This window comes from Chinchilla lanigera, unplaced genomic scaffold (assembly GCF_000276665.1).
Source record: "Chinchilla lanigera isolate Chin_1 unplaced genomic scaffold, ChiLan1.0 scaffold00001, whole genome shotgun sequence".
Lineage (NCBI taxonomy): Eukaryota > Metazoa > Chordata > Mammalia > Rodentia > Chinchillidae > Chinchilla > Chinchilla lanigera.
The window spans coordinates 63,028,747-63,047,875 of NW_004955402.1; the positions used below are offsets into that span (position 1 = coordinate 63,028,747).

Here is a 19,129-nt window from a genome sequence, read left to right on the forward strand (position 1 = left end):
TCTGGCTCCAGCCAGTGGGGGCCCACTGTAGGGCCCCCACATGGGAACCCTCCTCATACATCAGCTGAGGGTGACAGTAGGGACTCAGTGAACACATGCTTGGCCCTGATGCCCTTCTCCTAGGTCTGTGAAACCCCCGGAGATGCAGAGTTTGTCTACTTCACCCCTACCATGGGGTCACAGCATGAGGGGCAGTGGGGACAACAAAAGGGAGGCTGAGAGAATGGAGGTAGACTGGACACCTGTGTAAATGCCTTGTGTCTTTACTGAAATGACCACCAGGGTTTCAGTCCACATAGTGTTCCAGCATTCACATGTAGTGAAGGCCAAAGCTTTGGTGTCCCAGATATCTGGGGCTGGGGTCTCTAGAAGCAGTAAGTAATGGGCTCTATGGCCGCGGTTCCTGAACCCCACAGACTCGCCAGGCAAAGCCTACCCATGGTTATGGGACCGGGGCCAGAGGAGGCTGTTTTAGGTGTGGGACCAAAATAAGCTTATACTCAACCTGTCCTTCTGCACTGTCCCTTCCCACCATTTGGTGTTCAACTTCTGCTGGGTTTTTTCCAGCCCACACGGTTTCTGTGGTCCCACTGCACGCTGTTTTAGGTGTCAGTGTTGTCTCCACCCTCTCATCAGCAAGTTGGGAAGTAGTCAGTGTTTTCAGCCACACAGATTAGATTATCCTGGAGGTCAGGCACAAAGTTCCCACTGCTTGTTAATATGGAAGTAAGGGAAAGAGGCTGACTGTACCACATACAAGGTCCCGGAACCACAGGAGGAGCCACAGGTTGGGGAGGGACAAGAGTCATGGGCCAACAGTGTGTCTGCCTGGGCCCTCCCACTGCAAGTTGTTGATCATACAGGGTTTTTAGAGGAAGTGCGATGGCATCCAGAGTTGTGGGGTGGGGTGGGTGGAGAGTAAAGCAGCAAAGCAAATGGGGCTGGACACAGGCCAAGGTCTTGTACTTTTGGTTTTGCACATACCTGGAGGGTGCGATGACCTTTGTTTGTTCGTTTCCTGATGTTCTGACATAGTCATCCTTGCTGTGTGTGGTTTTTAATTTTTGCCCCATCGCTGCTGGTTTACTTGTCCTTGCTCAGCCTCCTGCCTCACTGCCACAGGGCTCTGCCCTGTGTCCCCTCCCAGGTCTCAAACTCAAGGCTTTTGTCTCCAGGAGCACAAAGGACCTGAGTCAGCAAGGGCAGGCCATGTGGGAGGCTCCTTGTAGGTGGGTCTGGGACCTGGAAAGTCGAGGGCCAGAAGCTCAGATAGAAGTACTGTGACTGAGGTTCCCTACACGGGGCAGAGGTGACTGGGGGGCTTGGGACTGCCGAGGTAGGCACTGTGAGCAAAGGCAGCTATGAGCTGGAGTGGGATCTTTGCACTGTGCCAGGGGAATGCCCCAGCTTTTAGAGGTTTGCCTGTGGTCAGTCCTCTTCTCTGTCAACAGATGCCTCTCGAAGCCCCTGAACATATCCCGATGGCTGGAGTGGCCATCCACAGTCTCAGCCTACTGGCCATCCCATTGAGATATAATTAGCATGTCCCACAATTCACACATTGAAAGAGTCCAATTCATTGGTTTTCAGTCTATTCACAGACCTGTTCAGCCCTTACCTTGGTCAGTTTCAGGATTAAGGAAGCTCTGTGTCCTGAGGATCACTCCTCTGCCACCCTGTAGAGCCCCTGCAGTCTTTAATCCACTTTCTGTCGCTGACAGTCTCCTTACTTTAGCTTTGATATGAATGGAATCATGAAGTATGTCGTTTTTTCTGTCTGGTTTTTCTCACATCATGTTTGCAAGGTTCATTTATGTTGGCACCAGTACTTCATTCCTCTTTATGACCAAGCAGAACTCCACTGTATACCCTTTGTTTATCCCTTCATCCACTGGTGGGCATTTGGGTTGGTTTGCCTCTCATCTAACAACATGGTATAAAATTCATATACAGGGTTCTGTGTAGATATGCTTCCCTTTTTTTTGGACAAATACCTTTGAGCGGAGTGACTGGGTCAGATAGCCACTCTGCTTAGTCATTTGAGGATCTGCCAGATAGTTTTTCAGGGCCATTTTACATTCGCACCAGCAGTGCTTCAAAATTCCAGCTTTTCCATCTTCTTCCCAGGGCTTATTGTCTGACTTCTTGATTCTACTACTAGGTGTGAAAAGATCCTCATGGTGATTTTATGTGCATTTCCCTCATTACTAGTGATATCAATCATCCTTTCATTCTTTATTGGCCATTTGTAGATCTTTTAAAGCTTTTTTCTTCTTCAAGGAGTGTTGTACTGCTGAGCTACTGAGCAGCATCCTAGCTTGTGGGGTTTTTTTGTTTGTTTTTTGTGACACTAAGGATTGAACCCAGGGCCTTTGCAATGAATTACATTTTCAGTTATTTTCTTACTTTGTATTTTGAGACAGGGTTTTGCTAAATACTGAGGCTGAGCTCAAACTTGCAGCCCTCCTGCCTCCACTTTGAGAGCCCTGGGATTACAGGCATACCTCACCATGTTATTTCAACTTCATTTTCAAATTGTTTATTTAAGAATGCTATAGAAAGAATTATTTTTGGGCCAGGGATATAGCTCAGTGGCATAGCTCCTGCCTGGCAAGTGCATGCATGGTCCTGAGTACTATTCCCAATACCGCCAAAAAAAAAAAAAAAGTGACAAGAGCAGGCATGGTTGTCTCATCCCTGATCTTAGTGTAAACATCCAGTCTCCATCTGTGTGAGTCAGTTATGGGATTCTGTGGGTCCCCTTCGGAGGAAGTTTCTAGCTTGTTGAGTGTGTCATGAAAAAATGTTGGATTTTGTCAAAATCTGTGGTTTTTTTTAGTTTTTATGATGATTATAATGTATTATATTAATGGATTTTCACATACTAAACTAGCTTCCCTGGATAAACCCAACTCAGTCATGGACTCTAATTCTTTTGCTGCTATATTCAGCTTGTTAATATTTTGTTTAGGCTTCATACATCAGTATACATAAGAGATATTGGTCTGTGGTTTTCTTATGACAACTTTTTCTTTTAAATCTGGGTAAATACTGGCCCAGTAGAGTGGGCTGGGACTCCAGTGTACTGTGGCTGTTTGTGGAGACTTATTAGCCTTCTGTTGGCAGAGTTCAGCAAGCCATTTGGTTCCAGACTTTCCTGTGCGTAGTTTGTCAATTGCTGATTCATCTTTTCACTTGTCTTAGCTCTATCAGATGGTCAGTTTCAACCAATTAAATGGAAAAAAACAAAACAAAACCTTTTTCATTGTTAGTGCGTGTTGATAATACAAAGTGGTGAGGTTCATTTCGTTAAGTTAGTGCATGCACTTACTATATTGAGATCTCTATCCCTTTACCCGCCGTTTCCACCCGTGCTTCTGATCCCCCTCGGTATCCAAGTCTATCGTCTAATTTCCTGTTGTCTCTTATCTGTTTGGTTACTCATACAAGAGAAAACATGCGGACATAACTTTCAGAGTCTGGCTTATTTCACTTAACATGGTATCTGTAGTTCCATCTTTAAAAAAAACAAACACAGGAATCGGACCTTTTCAACTGGATTCCTTCCCATCCCCCCCCCCCGCCCTTCCCCTGGAGGGGCGGCTCTGTCCCAACCACGTGTCCCCTCTCCTCTCCAGGGCGAGTGCTCCACCAAGTGCCACAGCCTCTTCGTGCTGGAGACAGTGTGTGTGGCTTGGTTCTCCTTTGAGTTCCTGCTGCGCTCGCTGCAGGCCGAAAGTAAGTGCGCTTTCCTGCGGACGCCCCTCAACATCATCGACATCCTGGCCATCCTGCCCTTCTACGTCTCCCTGCTCGTGGGCCTGGCGGCGGGGCCGGCGGGGAGCAAGCTCCTGGAGCGCGCGGGGCTGGTACTGCGCCTGCTGCGCGCGCTGCGCGTGCTCTACGTCATGCGCCTGGCGCGCCACTCGCTGGGGCTGCGCTCGCTGGGCCTCACCGTGCGCCGCTGCGCACGCGAGTTCGGGCTGCTGCTGCTCTTCCTCTGCGTCGCCATGGCACTCTTCGCGCCGCTCGTGCATCTAGCCGAGCGCGAGCTGGGCGCACGCCGCGACTTCTCCAGCGTGCCGGCCAGCTACTGGTGGGCCGTCATTTCCATGACCACCGTGGGCTACGGAGACATGGTGCCGCGCAGCCTGCCCGGACAAGTGGTGGCACTGAGCAGCATCCTGAGCGGCATCCTGCTCATGGCCTTCCCGGTCACCTCCATTTTCCACACTTTCTCGCGCTCCTATTCCGAACTCAAGGAGCAGCAGCAGCGCGCCGCCTGCCCAGAGCCAGCCGGGGGCGAGGACAGCACGCGCGAGGACAGCACGCACTCGGCCACCGCCACCGACAGCGCGCCAGACCCCGAGGGGGCGGACTCTGCTGGGGGCGTGTGGTCGCCCTGAGTGCGCTTGGGGACCCCAGGGCCTCATGGCAGGAAAGCGAGCTCTTCTGACTTCAGAAAGCCACAAGCTTGTGGTGTAATTTCTCACCTTGGACCTCTGACACCAGCTCCTCGGGTGACACGGCCTCCTCTAGGGTGGCAAAGCTCAAGCTTTGCATGTGGGCATTTGAACCAAGCCCTTTCCCTGTCCTCCCAGCTGGTCTGTGGAACCATAGCTCATCCCCTGGAACACCGCATCTCCTCTACTGGAACATCTCGGACTTGCTGCCTCCCCTCTCAAGGCCTGGCTGCAGGCTTAGGTTAGAGGAGAGATGGATGGGTCTCCTCCAGGTGGCTCCTCAGGCTGGAGTGAGGCGCGGGGGGAGTCCTCCCGAAAATGAGCCTTTCTCTTCTCCGGACAGGAAGAATGGAACTTTACAAATCATGCTGCTCTGTACTCCATTTTAATGAGGTCTATCACACCTGAGCTACTGAAAGCCTTAGAACGCACCACCTGGGGGGGGTCCCACTGTCTGCGGGGCACCCTTCCTACCCTACTGCTTGGTAGCTTCTGGCCGGGCTCCAGGTGTGGGGGGAAGCCCACGTTGGGCCCTTGCAGCTGCAGACACTCCTGAGATTCCACGGCAACCCAATAAAAAAAAAATGCTGGCCTCTCCTGCACAGCTCGTGGCTGAATTCCTCTGGGGCACTGTAACCTGCGGTCCCTGGGGTCCTGACTGCAAGGTTCCAGGGATCAGAGAGGGGTTTTCCTCTGATGGGGAAGTCAGCAGATGCATACGGCTGGAGTAACCACAATGCACCTGACCTTGCCAGCATCCCTAGCTCAAAGCTTAGGTATGGAGACGCTCGGTCCGCAGCAATGAGCCAGGTTCTCTGATGACCACACAGCAAACCCAGCCTCACCCCAAGGCAGGGCTGGGTGATCTAAGAGTGCCAGGCAGGGTTGGGCTTTCCATGCTGCCCCACATTCTGGTAGGTGGCACTGGGCTGGGCCTCAGCTCCCCATCCTTGTCCCCAGCAGTGCATTGGCGTGCAGTTACCGGGCTTCATCCATTTCATCTGTGAGTCAAGGTATAGGGCCAAGAGCCCTAGGATGCAAGTTACCTGGGGAAACAAGTAACTTGGTCGTGCCAGTGACCAAGCAGCATACTTCCTGGGCCATGCAAGGTGGCCAACAAGAATGAGAGAACCAACTCTCCCACATGGCTATTTTTCAGAGTACCCCACTTTCTTTACACAAGCTCCTTAGGGTGGAAAAGATACCCTTATTTCAGACTTGAGGGTAGGTGTCCAACACGGCCCAGCCAGGTATGGCACCCTGGGCTGAAACCTGCCCACCCAGTCAGTGACCCTGACCTGGGAACCACCATCACTAAGCATCTGGTTCCTGTACCCCCTGGGGCAAAGTCCCTTCTCCTCTGTACTGGGCCACACACCAGGGTCAAGGCCAGTATGAAAAATTCAGGGACCTATTAAGTCTACCTAAGAGCCAGAGCTTCCTCTAAAAGGGCTGGAGTCACAGACACCCAAGGGGTCCTATGCTTATGGCTACCTCCTCCTGACATGTGCCCTACACAGAAGTGGGGGCTCCACAACATGTTGTAGGAAGCCCTCAGTGACGGCTCTGAGGCTTGACAGCAGGCCAGGTGACATCACTAAAGACACTATCAACCTCCTGCATTAGGCCTGAGTTCAGGGTGGCCTTCTGATACTCATCTTCCAAAGACAAGATAATTCCTCCTGTGCAGGGGGCACTGACCTGCACCATGAACATCCCTTGGATTAAACCCAGGTTGTCTCTCAGAGGCCAGGTAAGTGATGGGGAGTGACCAATGGGATCTGTAATGAGTCTGGCCAGCACCCAGGAGCCCCCATGATGAGGGAATGAGAGTGCGAGGCCACCCTGTGTCACTAGATAGGAGGGGGTGTCAGCCATCCCTGCTGGGAACAGTGGGGTGGGGACAGACACATATCTTGTTAAGGCAGCAGACAGCCCAACTGATAGGCTCCTTAATCCTCTGAAGACACTAGGGGAACCACCCTCCCACACAGAAAAGGCAGAGGGCTGGGGCCAGGGCAGGTCTGCTTCCTGTCTGATTTTAGGGGACACAAACCCTCCAGATTCCCACCAGCCCACCCCCTCACACTTGAATTAAATCCTCACAGGAAACACCTGCTGTGGGACTCTGGCAAGACATACAGTACACTAGCTGCTTCCTGGGTACATCTGTTCAAAGTGACTGAAGTCGTTCAGGACAGCAGTCATGTGACTGAGCTAAAAAAAAAAAAAAAAAAAAAAAAAAAAAAAAAGCAGCTATTTTTACAACCCCTCCACTGGAAGCTGGTCTGAGATCCATTGCTGGCCCCTGTATATGATGCTGAGGATGGCTGCCTCTGACCACCAGACTGTGGCAACATAGTCAGAATGCTGGGGCCATATGAACAGAGAACAGACCACAGTGCCTGTGAGGTGGGGCAGAGTGTGGCTTCTCTCTAACTCAGATGGCCAGTGATCCCCCAAAGCCTCCCGGCTCCACATCCCTGGATGTACACAGTCCTGTCCACCACCGCAGGGCTTGGACTCACATGGTACTGGCTGTCTTCCTTGAGGTGAGTAACTTGTGTCCAGAAACTCCGGAACCTGCTGGCTTAATCACCAAACACTCATGACCAGACCTGAGCCAGGTCCCTAGTACCTCAACAGGCTTGGCCTTTCAACCCTGACCCCACCCTAAGTCCCACCCTGCCAGGCTGGATCTGAGTCTATTCCCAAGCCACAGTGGATCTACAAGCAGTTTATTGTCTCAAAAGCTGCCACATGGGGTACATTCATTCTGCAGCCTGCAAATCAGTGACATTTTAATTCAGAGGGAATTACCACTAGACACATCTCCCTTCAATTTAAAAAATGCACATTTTCAAAGTATCTTTATGAGCCAAAGAGCTAAGTAACAGCCTCACTCAAACATTCAAGAGTTCTGAGGGAAACTCAAAAGGTGGAGACAGCACTGATGGTTTCCCTCCAACCATATTAAGTTACACAGTAGCTATGGCAGAGCTTTGCTGCTGACAGCAGACAGCAGAGACCTGTGCACCGGAAGCAGCCCTCCTGCCTAGCAGAAGGGCAGATGCCATCTGTAGGAGCCACACAGAAGCATCTGGAACTCTAGGCCCAGAAACGGCCAGGTCAGCACAGGATGCTGAGAATGGCATCACCTCAGGTTAAACTGAAGAGGGCAAAATACAGCAACGTGTCAGGCCAGCAGTGTCCACCTCCAAACACTGCAGACTCATAGCTTGGCACAATAGGTGGACAGAGTATGAGGATGGCGCTGCCTGCAGCTGGGATCCCTACCCACTGTCCTGGGAGCCGAAGGCCCTCTTCTTCCAGGCTTATCCAGAAAGGCTATACTGTGAGCTGGGCCAAGGTCACTGAGCACTTAGCCCCATTAGGTGGCTGCAAACCTGCTTCGGGGTCAGGCCAGTGTTTTCAAAGAGGACATAAGGAAGGTACTCGCTTTGTCCACCTCCTTAAAAATACCTGAGGGACAGCCCTGGGTGTGAGATCCACTCTCACCATACCTACGGTGGTAAGCATGAATGCTGGCCCCAGCCCACCTGCCCTGAGTGCCTCACCCAGAGGCTGATGGAGAGCCTGCACCCACATGGCCATTCTCCTGTATGGACAACAGGACCCCTCCCCAACACACGGAGCTCAGGTGCTGGTCAGTGCCCCAGGCTGGCAGTCACACGTCCTTGTACTCCTTGAACACCTCACAGGGCCTTGGCACTGGCGGGGTGTGCTGTGTGGGGCACTAGCTTCTGGGGGTGATGGGCGAAGACATAGGCCTGCCCCAGGATAGCCAGGTCCACCAGCACCTGTAGCAGGCCACAGACCGAGAACTGCAAGGGTGCGCCATTGAGCAGGAAGTAGGCTGTCTTGAACGTGTCACCACTTGTCCACATGAGTACCATCTTGAGGCTGCAAACACACAAGAGGATGGTCAGTAGTGAATCAGGAGGATGGGACACATAAGGAGGTCAGCAGTACCAGAAGGTCAGCAGTAACCAGGAGGTCAGCAGCATGACTCACGAGCACAGAGGACATATTGTGGCTGCTGAGAGTAAACTGAGTATTGCAAAGCTGGACAACTAGCAGGGAATGAGACAGCCTCCTGGCAAAGACAGCTGTCCATACCGAGCACCTGCCAGAGGCAACTGTAAAGCACCAAGAAATAGCCACCACAGTGGCACACGCCTATAGTTCCAGCCCTCTGGGAGGCTGAGGCAGAAAGATTCCAAATTCTAACCCAGCCTGGGTAATTTAGCAACTTAGCAAGACCTTGTCTCCAAAACAAAAAAAAAGTGGCTGGGGATGTGTGCCAAAGGCCTGGCTTCAATCCCTATACTGCAAATAAACAACAAGAGGGGTCCTGGTAACTCTGTTGGCAGAGAGGCTGGGTAATTCTCCCAGTATTACATCACACAGTAAGCAGGTGTGGGAGCCTATGGATTTAACTCCAGAGCCTGGAAGGGACAGGGTTCAGGGTAACAGGAAGGGCAGCTGCAGCCCTGGCCCCAGGACCACCTGTCCCTGCCCTAGGCAATCTTCCTGGGCCCCTTGCTATGGGTGACCCCACAGTCCTGAGTGCACAAGCCACTGTCTCCCACAACACGGGAGACAAGAGGTCATTGCTGACACAGAGTGTTATCCAGTGCCTGGGGTATTTTTAGCTGCCCAGATGCTCAGCTTGCCTGTGCGCTTCAGGCAGGACATCTCGTGAGTGATCACACTGCTGTCCCCTGGGACAGGAATGTAACCACTGTTGCTGAGGCTCTGCCATCAGCACACAATGTGAGGGGTGGGCAGGGGAAGAGGGGTAGCAGGTCAGGTGCTGGGGCCCATCCTGCCTAGCTGATTCTCTCTATAGGCACTATACCCGCACTCAAGTACTGCATGGACTCAAGAGCGTTCAGTTCTGCCTGATGGAATTTTCAGTGTGTTACTTCCCCTGAGACAGTAAGTTACCATTCTTCCCCACACTGCGTTTTCCATCATCCTTCAGCCTCAATAGGATCTGCAAAGACCAAGTCCTAGAAGTTCTACCCAATGGCTTCCTAAGGCACCCTGAGCCCGGCCTTGGCCAATTAGTTGTGACTCACACTCCTTCAAATCCCTCCATCCTTGGACAGAAGAAACTATGGTTCTAACTGGGGAGATACCCACAGTGCAGGAAGCCTACCCTTGGGGCACAGAGCCTGGTAGGTGCAGCCAGCACAGGTGGGAGGGCGACTGTCACTCGGGGTCCTAGGTTTTCTACTTCTAGCTTATTCAGGGGGCTGGTGGCCTGGGAGCAGTTATGGTCCTCTTTTCAGTCCCCAGCTGTGTGTGGCTATTGCCCTCTTCAGTACCCCTTGACCTGACACCCCCACTCCCCACCGGCTCAATTTGGGATCTCATTATCTCACCCTTGATTCTAGTGTTCTTCCTCCAAACTGGAATGTTAGGTCACTGTTCCTAAAATACATCTCACCTCATTCTTGCCTGCACAGCCGTAAGGAATGCCTTTCTTCATGCCAGGAAGATGAGAACCACCTCCTGCACCTGCTCAGCCTGCCTTCCACACAGGCATGCTGACCCATCTCACCCCCAGCCGTGACAAGGGGCATGACAAGCTCTTCCACCACAAGAGCCCCCCAGCACTGAGGAGGGTTTCTGAAGTGTCCAGAAAAGAAACAGGAGAGACAAAATGGATTAGTGGTGGGCTTGGGGTGGTGGTGGCAGGAGACTGGGACAAATGGAGAATGACGGCAGATGAGAAGGGTTTCAAACTTCTGGTTAGACTGGTGGATGCACACACTGTATGCACACCAGGGTCATTAAATGGTCCACCTCTGGTAATTTATGGCATGGGAATTACATCCCAATAGAGTTATATTTTTTTTTAAATGTCCCAGGGCTTTTTGTTGAACTCTTTATTTCAGTCCTCCAGTTCCGGTGGATGGGCCAACTAGCCTGTGTTCCAGAGCTTGCATAATCACACATGTGCTACACAGCACCTTCCACTCACAGGTCTGTCTGCCTCTGATAAGAGAGAAAAACAGATACTCTGCTTCCCAAAAGGCTGTGAACCCAAGGGGCCTGCACAGGACAGGTGAGGTGCAGACCAGCTCCTGGATGCAACATGCAATGGCATGAGGGGCAAAATCCCAGACAACCACAGTGGCTAGAGTGGTCCTGGAAGAACACACAGATATAGTGTGAAGTCTGGTTACCACAGCCACAAAGGGCAGCCTGAGCCTCAGCCCCCAATTCAATGCCTTGGGCATACCTCCACCCCGCTCACCCACCCTGTCTTCCTACGTCCTCTACCATTTACTCACAACCATAGCCCTGCACCAGGGTATCTGCCCCCGTCAATCCACAACATCTCTGCCTCCAAGTTCTGCATTTCTGATGTCTTTCTTCCCTGGCACAGTCCTTCCCTGTTCTTCAATAATAATGAGTGCCAATCTGGAGGCTGCTGAGTGCTCAGCCTCCTCTTATCTTTTGCACCCACCCTCGCACTCCAATAATTACTTGTTAGGGAACAGTCTTCAAATCTAGTAAAACCTGGAGGAAGAAGAATGCAAACATCCCCACAGAATTTGTCTTTCAGGGTTTGCTGCACTAATTAGTAAAGTTATTTCAAAAGCTTCATCATTTCTTCTTGCTGGTTCTAAAATCACAACCACTTCCTATTTTTTAAAAGACAAACTATTATTCGTAAGTATCTCTGGCAGTTACTCTAAGGTAAAAAAAGGTTGTGTATGCATGTATGGGAAGGTGTGTGTTAAATGTGCATCTGCTGTGTAGTTCTAGGTGCATGCCTGTATGTGCATGTGTGAATGTGCACACTCATTTGTACAGGTGCCTGTGTGCCTGTTTGCATGTGGGGGCACACATATGCATGCATATGTGTATAAGCATCTATTATAGGTATAGATCTAAGTGTAAGCCTATAGGTACAGGCATGTAAATGTATGTATATCCACTTGTACATGCATGTACAATGTGTGCCTAGGGGGTATGTTCATGTCCATGAGTGTATGCAGGGAGGCACATGTATGTGCATGTATGCATGTATCTGTGTGTATGGGTCTAAGTGCATGCCTGTTTGCACACACCTGTGTGTAGGCATGGATGTACACTCATTTATACACACACGTGCCTATGTGGGGGACACGTATGTATACATGAGTATGTGCAGAGAGGGCATATAAATGTACGTGCATGTATGCATATGTGTGGGGATCTAGATGCACACTGCTTTCCACACCTGTGTGTAGGTGTACATATTGATCTGTGCACATGGGTCCATTAAGGTAGACTTTTCTGAAAGGAGATGTTACCAGGCTACTCAAATAAGGCAACTCAAGAATTACAAGTTTGTCTCTGGTTTTAAGCATCCTAATGACTTTCTGTTTAAGGTGTGGTTGCAACTGAGGTCCTGACACAGACTCCAGGGCACCAAACCTTCCCAGTCAAGGGCAGAGGTGCTAGTCGGTTTGTGGAGAAGAGACAAAATCTTCAGTCATGTTATCCCTTGCCACCAAACTCCTGGTTTTTATGCATCTAAAAGCACTTATACCTCTGTAGATGTTTTAGATACATCATTTTAAATCTAATCCTGGAAGTAATGATACTTTATGAAACTCATTTTCAGATACCACAGACCACAATGGCTTCAAGAGTCACAAATCCCATCAGATGTGTGGGTATCACAACGCTCCAACTGGAGAAAATCAGGCTGTACAAGAACCTGAGAACTTCCAGCCACATTTCCTGATGGGCCATCCAACAAGCATCTGGGAGGTGCATGGACAGCACACGCCTGAGCTTGAGCAGAATCTGGAATGGGGCAGGGCAGCACATAAGCCCAACAGGGACAGACGTGTGGATCCCACTCAGAGCCTACAAGGAGCCAACCTAGCAAGAAAGACCTTTCTGAGACCACAGAAAACCCACAGCACCAGCATAAGCCCTGGAGCAGTGGGAACAGGCAAGCACCCAACACAGCCCAGTACCTGCCCCAAAGAAGCCTCCCCAGTAGGCAGCTCCGGGTCTGCACAACAATCCCTTTCCAGCTCCGCACTGCCTTCTCCACTGTGCCTTAGCCCTCAGCTCAAAAAAGAGCTAAGAGGTCTGTGGCATCCAATGGTGGGGTTGCGAAACACATCTCAGACCTGAAGAAAAGCTGCCAGGCGTCCAGAACTCACCCATGGGTGATGCTAAAACCTCGGCAAGAACTGAGGTGGAAGCAGCACCCAAGCAACAGCAGCTGTGGTCTTAGTGTCCCCATATCAGGGAGGGAAGGTCCCTCTCTTATCTGAGCTCTAGGGCCTACATCCAGGAGCCAACTTGGACCCTGCCTCAGTCTCGACATTTGTGTCCCTCCAACATTCACGCTGAAACTGAACCCCTAGGCCACAGTAGCAAGAGCTGTCCTTCCCTCCCACCGAGCCTCTGGACTGTTCATGTGTACAGCAAGGACTGACCTAATACCTGTGCTTGAACTTACATCCTAAAAAAGGCCTGTCCTTTCTGCCTCCAGCTACTCAGATTTTGGGAGGATTCCCACATTCTCTACCAGACAAAGGCAGCCCTTGTGTAAACCATGTGGCCTCCTCAGAACATATGCTTTCCTGAGTCAGAATGCTGGCCCATGGGGCGGGCCCTTTGAGTGGGCTTCACTGGGCAGAGTATACACTCCATCCTGCATGCTCCTAGCGAGGGAGATCATTCTGAGAGATCCTCACCAGCAGGGAAGGGATTCAGTCTCATACCCTCCCCGTGGGCCTGCCGTACTTCCACATGTGAGTAGAAGGCCAAGTACAGTGGACCATCTAGGAATCTCCCAGCATGGGGCACCCAGGGAACCCCACACAAACCAACAGGAATCGGTTCTTCAGTGAGCACTAGGGTACTGAGCTAAGTAACAGGCTGGTCTACTTCCTCCCCTTCAACAGTTGATCTGCTTTTAGCAAAACTATTTTCCTCCAGTGTCTCCAATGAACCTGTGTTGGCTATGTGCCAGATACGGTCTTCGAAGCTTGTTCCTGCCCAGAACAGGCAGTGCTACTTTAGCCTCGTCCTGACTGCACTTACACCCACCTCCACCTAACTCGTTAGCAGCTGCGAGGCCAAGCTGGTGCCACTGGGGCAGTGCAGAGGCAATGGCACCCATAGGAGGGTCGCCAGGCCTGCTCTACCCATTGTCTTGTGGGTACCTGCCACATACAGCCACCCCGGCACTCTGCTCCTCAGTCTCAATCACAATGGGCCTACAGGAGCCCCTAAGAGGGCATCATCACTTCAGCATAGGGATCCCCCCCACCCCACATGAACATGCTCATTCAGACAAGAGGCCAAAGGACTGATGTGTCCACCTGTTTGACACCCCTCTATCTATAGGTACTCGGACAGTGTCACAGTGCTGTGGAAGCTTCCACACTGGCACCCCTACCTCATGCCCTCTGTAGAGCGGTGGTGGTAGTTGCGATACAGCTGCGGCACACCCAGCATGGCCTCCGTCAGCACTGCCAGAAAGCCCAGCATCTCCACAAACACGGCCGAGTCGATGGACAAGTAGGTGATGTAGCCCGCCACACCAGTGAAGGCCAGGACACACTGCACATAGTCAGTGAAGCTGCTCCAGTGCCAGAAGTGGTGCAGATCAAAGTCTAGGGAGAGAGGAAGAGAGCCACCTCAGCTAGGAAAGCAGGTTGAGGTTCAGGCAAAGACAGGTAAGGATGAGGAATGCACAGGTCACATCAGTGTGGGCAGGGAGAGGAAACAAGAGACCAGCTGTTATGGGTGGGATCCAAGATATCCTCCAGAAGGCCCACTGTGCTGGAGACTTGATGACCAGCTGATGGGCTTTGGGAAGTAACTGGACCATGAGGGCTCTAACTTCACCGAGTGGATTAATCCACTGATGAGTAATTTCACTAGCTGAACAGGCTTACTGGGAGGGGGGGCCTAACTGGTGATGCAGGTCACCGGTGGAAGATAGCTCTGAAGGATGTACTCTTGTCCCCTGCCCCTCTCCAGCCTTTTCCCTCATTCCATTTCTGGCTGCCATGAGGTGAGCACCTTTCCTCGCTCACCCCCCATGTTGTGACTCCACACTGCAGCCAGGAGACCATGGACGAAACCTTTGAAAGCATGAAACAAAACAAATCTTTTCCTCCTGTAAGTGGTTTTTCACAGGCATTTTGTCACAGCAAAATAAAGCTAACTAACCAGCAAGAACGGTCGAGGTCAGTGTGAGAGGGTCAAGGTCAATGCAGAGAGATGAAAATTGGTATGGAGACAGATGAACTATGTGACAAGTCAAGGTCAGGGTAAGAAGGTCAAGATCAGGGGGGGGGATTAAGGTTAGGGTGAGGAGAGATAAGAGGTTACGGCTGGTGCAAGATGTGAAGTCATGGTTAAGATGGGGAGATATGAGCAGGCCAAGGACACTATGGGAGAAGTGAGCTGCACATGCTCCAGATCAAGGTCCTTCTTTCTCATGGAGTCTTGTACAGTTACCAACATAAAAGTTGCTAATTCTTGTAACTTTATTTTAAGCATCCTAGGAAAGACTGCACTGCAGCTCACAGAGTCCAATTCCTGGGTCAGAACTGTAGCTCTGCCATGTGTGCACCCAGCCTATGAGGACCCCATGGACACCATTATTACTGAACACTCAAGTCTATGGCCCTACCACCCTGAACATGCCCAATCTTGTGTGAACACTCAGTCACCAGAACAGCATCACTTGGAAGCTGGGGATACAGCTCAGGGGCACAGCACCTGCCTGGCAAGCACAAGGTCCTGAGTTTGATTCCTGGTACAAAACACAAACACACACACACACACACACACACACACACACACACACACAGAACAACATCACTTGCTTCATGATATATTGTGGAAACCACATTCATAAACACACACAAATTAGTGAATTAAATGACACTTTGACAGATGAACACAGTATTTTGTGCATATCACACACTAGTCAACCTGGAAGTCTACTATATACTCCATTTTCCAGGCTCAGAGGCTATGAAGGATCTGCTGCAATTTGAAGCCACCAGTTCTTACTACAGCCCAGGCCCAGGTGGAATTCCACGGCCAGCACTGCCTTCCTAGAGCTGGTGTTCCTGTCCTACCTGAGCCTCAGGCTCACTACCAATGTAATGATGAAAATCTGAGACAGCTCAAGCCAACAACAGAGTCAAAGTTCTGCAAGAACTGAGGATGACAGGTATATGTCACCTGCACACAGCCCTCAAGGCCCGTATACTGTGTCAGGATTCAGTTAGTCTTCATGCAGAGCCTCTGGCACACCCAACACTCATGCTGAACCATGCTGAGCTCCAATATGTGTTTACCAGGCCTATCAGCAGCACATCCTGCACTTGTGACCAGGGTCCCACAAGTCAGGGGTGAGGGAAGCCCCTCAGCAGGATCACAAGGACCTGGACAATGGATGTCTCCTGAGCAGTCAATTGTCCAACAGGCAGAGAGCAAGCTTGAAAGGACTGATAAAGGTTGGACACAGTGTCCGGGATTTACCACATGCTAATGGGAAGGCCAAAAGAAGGTCTGGAAAAACATTTAAGTTTTAATAATCTACAAAATATGTATCACTTAAACTTCTGAGAGTTGCGCAAATATGCCTTTTGAATCTGCATGATTTGCAACAATAAAGACAACCCAATTTAAAAGTTAGGCAAAGACTCGGGATAGTTCTCCAACGCGGAGAGGCACATGAAACGATGCTCAGCACGAGCAGTCTCAAGAGAAGTGCAAGCTCGCCACACTCACAGGACAACAGGCTGAGTTCAGGGAGCTGCTCCAAAGCTTCTGTGAAGGAGAGGAACCATGCAGTGCCGTGCAGACCCAAGTAAAGTCACAGGCAATTTTAAAACAAATTTCAGCTGGAACTTCTTGGGTCCCCACCTCATTGACTCTGAGGCCCCTTCCTCACAAAGGGAGCTGATCCTAATCAGGTTTCAGGGGTCAGGCCCCGGACATTAGCAACACAAGCACATGCAAGAAATATATGCCAACATGGGGGACATAGGAAATCTCCATCTCCCTTCCAGATTACCAAACCCCTGATCCTATAAAAATAACCCCCAATGTTCTAAAGGAGCATTTGTTCTCCACCTAAAGGGGGGTATCTTGTTATAGCTAAACTATACCTCCACAGAGGTGATCTTAAAAAGATAAAACACAGAATCCATTCCTAACCTCAGTGTAAACTCTTTCACTTTCAAATCATGACCATCACTATTCAAAGAAAAAGGCAGCTGATCACAGCTCCAAAGTGCATCCCTGAGCAGTTGTAGGGGCACCTTTGGTGTCCACGTGCTTGAGGCATGGTATGCCACTGAATGTCAAGGCCTCAAGGAAGGGCTTTGCCAGGATGTGGAGGTGGCGACCTGCAGGTAGGAGTTCATCATCCTAACCTTGTTCCTCACCTCTGCGGTTCTGCAATGCTTCCTAGATGTCAGAAGTCTACAGGACCTCTGTGTCTCTGCATAGGGGCTCTTACGGAGGCAAGAGGGCTGGGGGTTGTGGCGGGGGACAGGTCCAGCCACTGTAGGGGGCTTCTACACAGGCCACAGCTCTGTGGTCCACTGTGTGTAACAGTGTGACCAGAAAAGCAATTAGCAGTCACTTCTGGTTAACGGAGGCACTTCTGTGCCTCTTGGTACTACATTCCGTCCCAATGGGTAGAATGACAGAGACTCTGGGCCCACTAACCATCAGGAGCAGAAACACATTAAGGCAGGATTTTCTGACCCTCACAGGCCAATTTCTGCAACTCATCCTTTGGGCAGTGAAGAAGGTGTAGGAGGGAGAACCCATTAATGACAGCACAGACGCAGCTCCAACTTCTGTAAACTACAGTCAATTCCTGAGTCCTGCAGCACCCTCGTGTGGCTCGTCTGTGGCAGTTCAGGAAGCCCTGCTTCCTTACTAAGACAGGCACTCTCCTCAGCCTCATGCCTGTAGTAGCTTCATGGTATCTAGGACAGTAACAGCTGCTGGAAAGCAAGCCCCTAGGTCAAACAGGATGGGATGGAGGTCTCTACACCAGGCCTCTGCCAGGGCACAGCCTCACCTTCCTCATCATGACAGGGCACAACCACCCTTGAGAAGTGTGTTCTCAGTCATGTGGCAGTCCTGTCTCAGGTCAGAAGAAGCTCAGGGGTATACCACAGCCTGGGTGGTTCCCAAGCTTCCAGCCAGCAGGTGCCCAAAATTGAGGTGGGAAACGACCAGGAAAAGGTGACTCACAGCATGAAGTGGGGCCAAGTATAGCCCGGGCTGTGGTGGGAGATGGAGTCCGATCAGAAAAGAGCCGGATCAGGAGAGCATACTCTGATGACGGTGTGGAAACAATACAACATAATGGCCCTCAGCTCCACTGGCAGGTTAAGGTTCCTTTTAAGGAAAGCATGCTCCTCTCTGCATCTCCAAAATATCCAGTGTCCCTACTGCAGACCCACAGGACAGCCTCTCCCATAGCTGGTATGGTGACCCACATCCTTGGTGGCACAGCCACAACCATCTCTGGATGCTGGGGACTCAAGACAGTGGAAGCCCAGCAAGCCACTGGGAGCCCTCATCTTAATACATGAACTGAGGGTGCATCGAGGAGGAATTCATGACAGTTGTGATGAACCTTGACCACTGGGTCCACTCCCGAGAGTCACATGGAACAAAATCCCCATGTGAGACTGCTCTACGGAGCAGCTCCTCCCATCCACGGGAGAATGAGCCATAGGACCTAACTCCTACAGGGAGTAGCCCAGATCCACTCTGTGGTGACAGCGACAACCCGCCTGAGCGTACAGGTGTGAGGGGCATTGGGCCATCACCAGATGTGTACCTGCACGGTCCAGCGGGGCCTGGCTCCCCAACAGGTGCCCCATTCTGGGCACAGCAACAGCGGAAGAGGACTCACAGTCCTCCTTTTGTATTTTTAAACCAAGCAGGAAGAGACAGGTCATGGAACACTTGTAGGCCTCTTGGGTAGACATCTTGGGTAGACAATTAGGATGCAGAGCAAGAAGAGTGTGGCTCTGTGCAAAAGACAGATCCCAGCAGCATCAAAAGATGGCTCCAGTCAGGAAAGAACAGAGCAAGAGCAAAGCCAGCTTTGCTTTCCCACACAGACATGCTGCCATCCCCAAGTCCAAAGTGACAGCAGGGAGGTTTCAATGAATAGGAATAACGTAAATGTGTTCCACACCTCCAAACCCCAAGACCCATTCAGACAGCTCTGATGAGAGCAGGGACCTAGGGTCTAGCAGCACATGGCACCAAGCATCCAAGTGAGGCTCATCTGGGTGGAGAGCACCCACACTGACTTCGTACAAAGAGGAAAGATCCCTGACAACAGTGTCTAGGATGACATACTAAAATGACATTTCAGGGAGCTAGGGATTTAGCTCAGCGGCACAGCGCCTGCCCAGCAAGCGCAAGGTTGTGAGTTTGATCCCCAGTACTGGAAAAAAAAAAAAAAAAAAAAAAAAAAAAAAAAAAAAATTAAAAAATGAAATGACATTTCATTAAAAAGCATAAATGTTAACTTTGCCTATTTTTCACTTTATTCCTTTTTTGAGATAGGTCTTGCTAAGTTGCCCTAGCTGGTTTTGAACCTGCAATCCTCC

At 50.8% G+C, this 19,129-nt stretch overlaps 2 protein-coding genes across 5 annotated transcripts in view; one reads left to right on the plus strand and one right to left on the minus strand.

Moving 5' to 3' along the window:
• The window catches only part of Kcng2 (potassium channel, voltage gated modifier subfamily G, member 2), a 36,007-nt gene extending 30,940 nt beyond the window's left edge, over positions 1-5,067 (plus strand). The window contains exon 4 of the mRNA XM_013512105.1: positions 3,512-5,067. Coding sequence (XP_013367559.1) covers positions 3,512-4,406 — 895 coding nt within the window. The 3' untranslated portion in view covers positions 4,407-5,067. The remainder of the gene's footprint in view (positions 1-3,511) is intronic.
• A 2,118-nt stretch (positions 5,068-7,185) lies between these two features.
• The window catches only part of Pqlc1 (PQ loop repeat containing 1), a 38,050-nt gene continuing 26,106 nt past the window's right edge, over positions 7,186-19,129 (minus strand). For 3 of the 4 annotated variants that reach the window (XM_005373119.2, XM_005373118.2, XM_013511651.1), the window contains 2 exons: positions 13,912-14,128; positions 7,186-8,387 (listed from right to left, as the gene is read on the minus strand). In XM_005373119.2, the coding sequence (XP_005373176.1) occupies positions 8,180-8,387; positions 13,912-14,128 (425 nt within the window). In that variant the 3' untranslated portion in view covers positions 7,186-8,179. The remainder of the gene's footprint in view (positions 8,388-13,911; positions 14,129-19,129) is intronic. The other variant, XM_005373120.2, reaches the window with a different exon arrangement.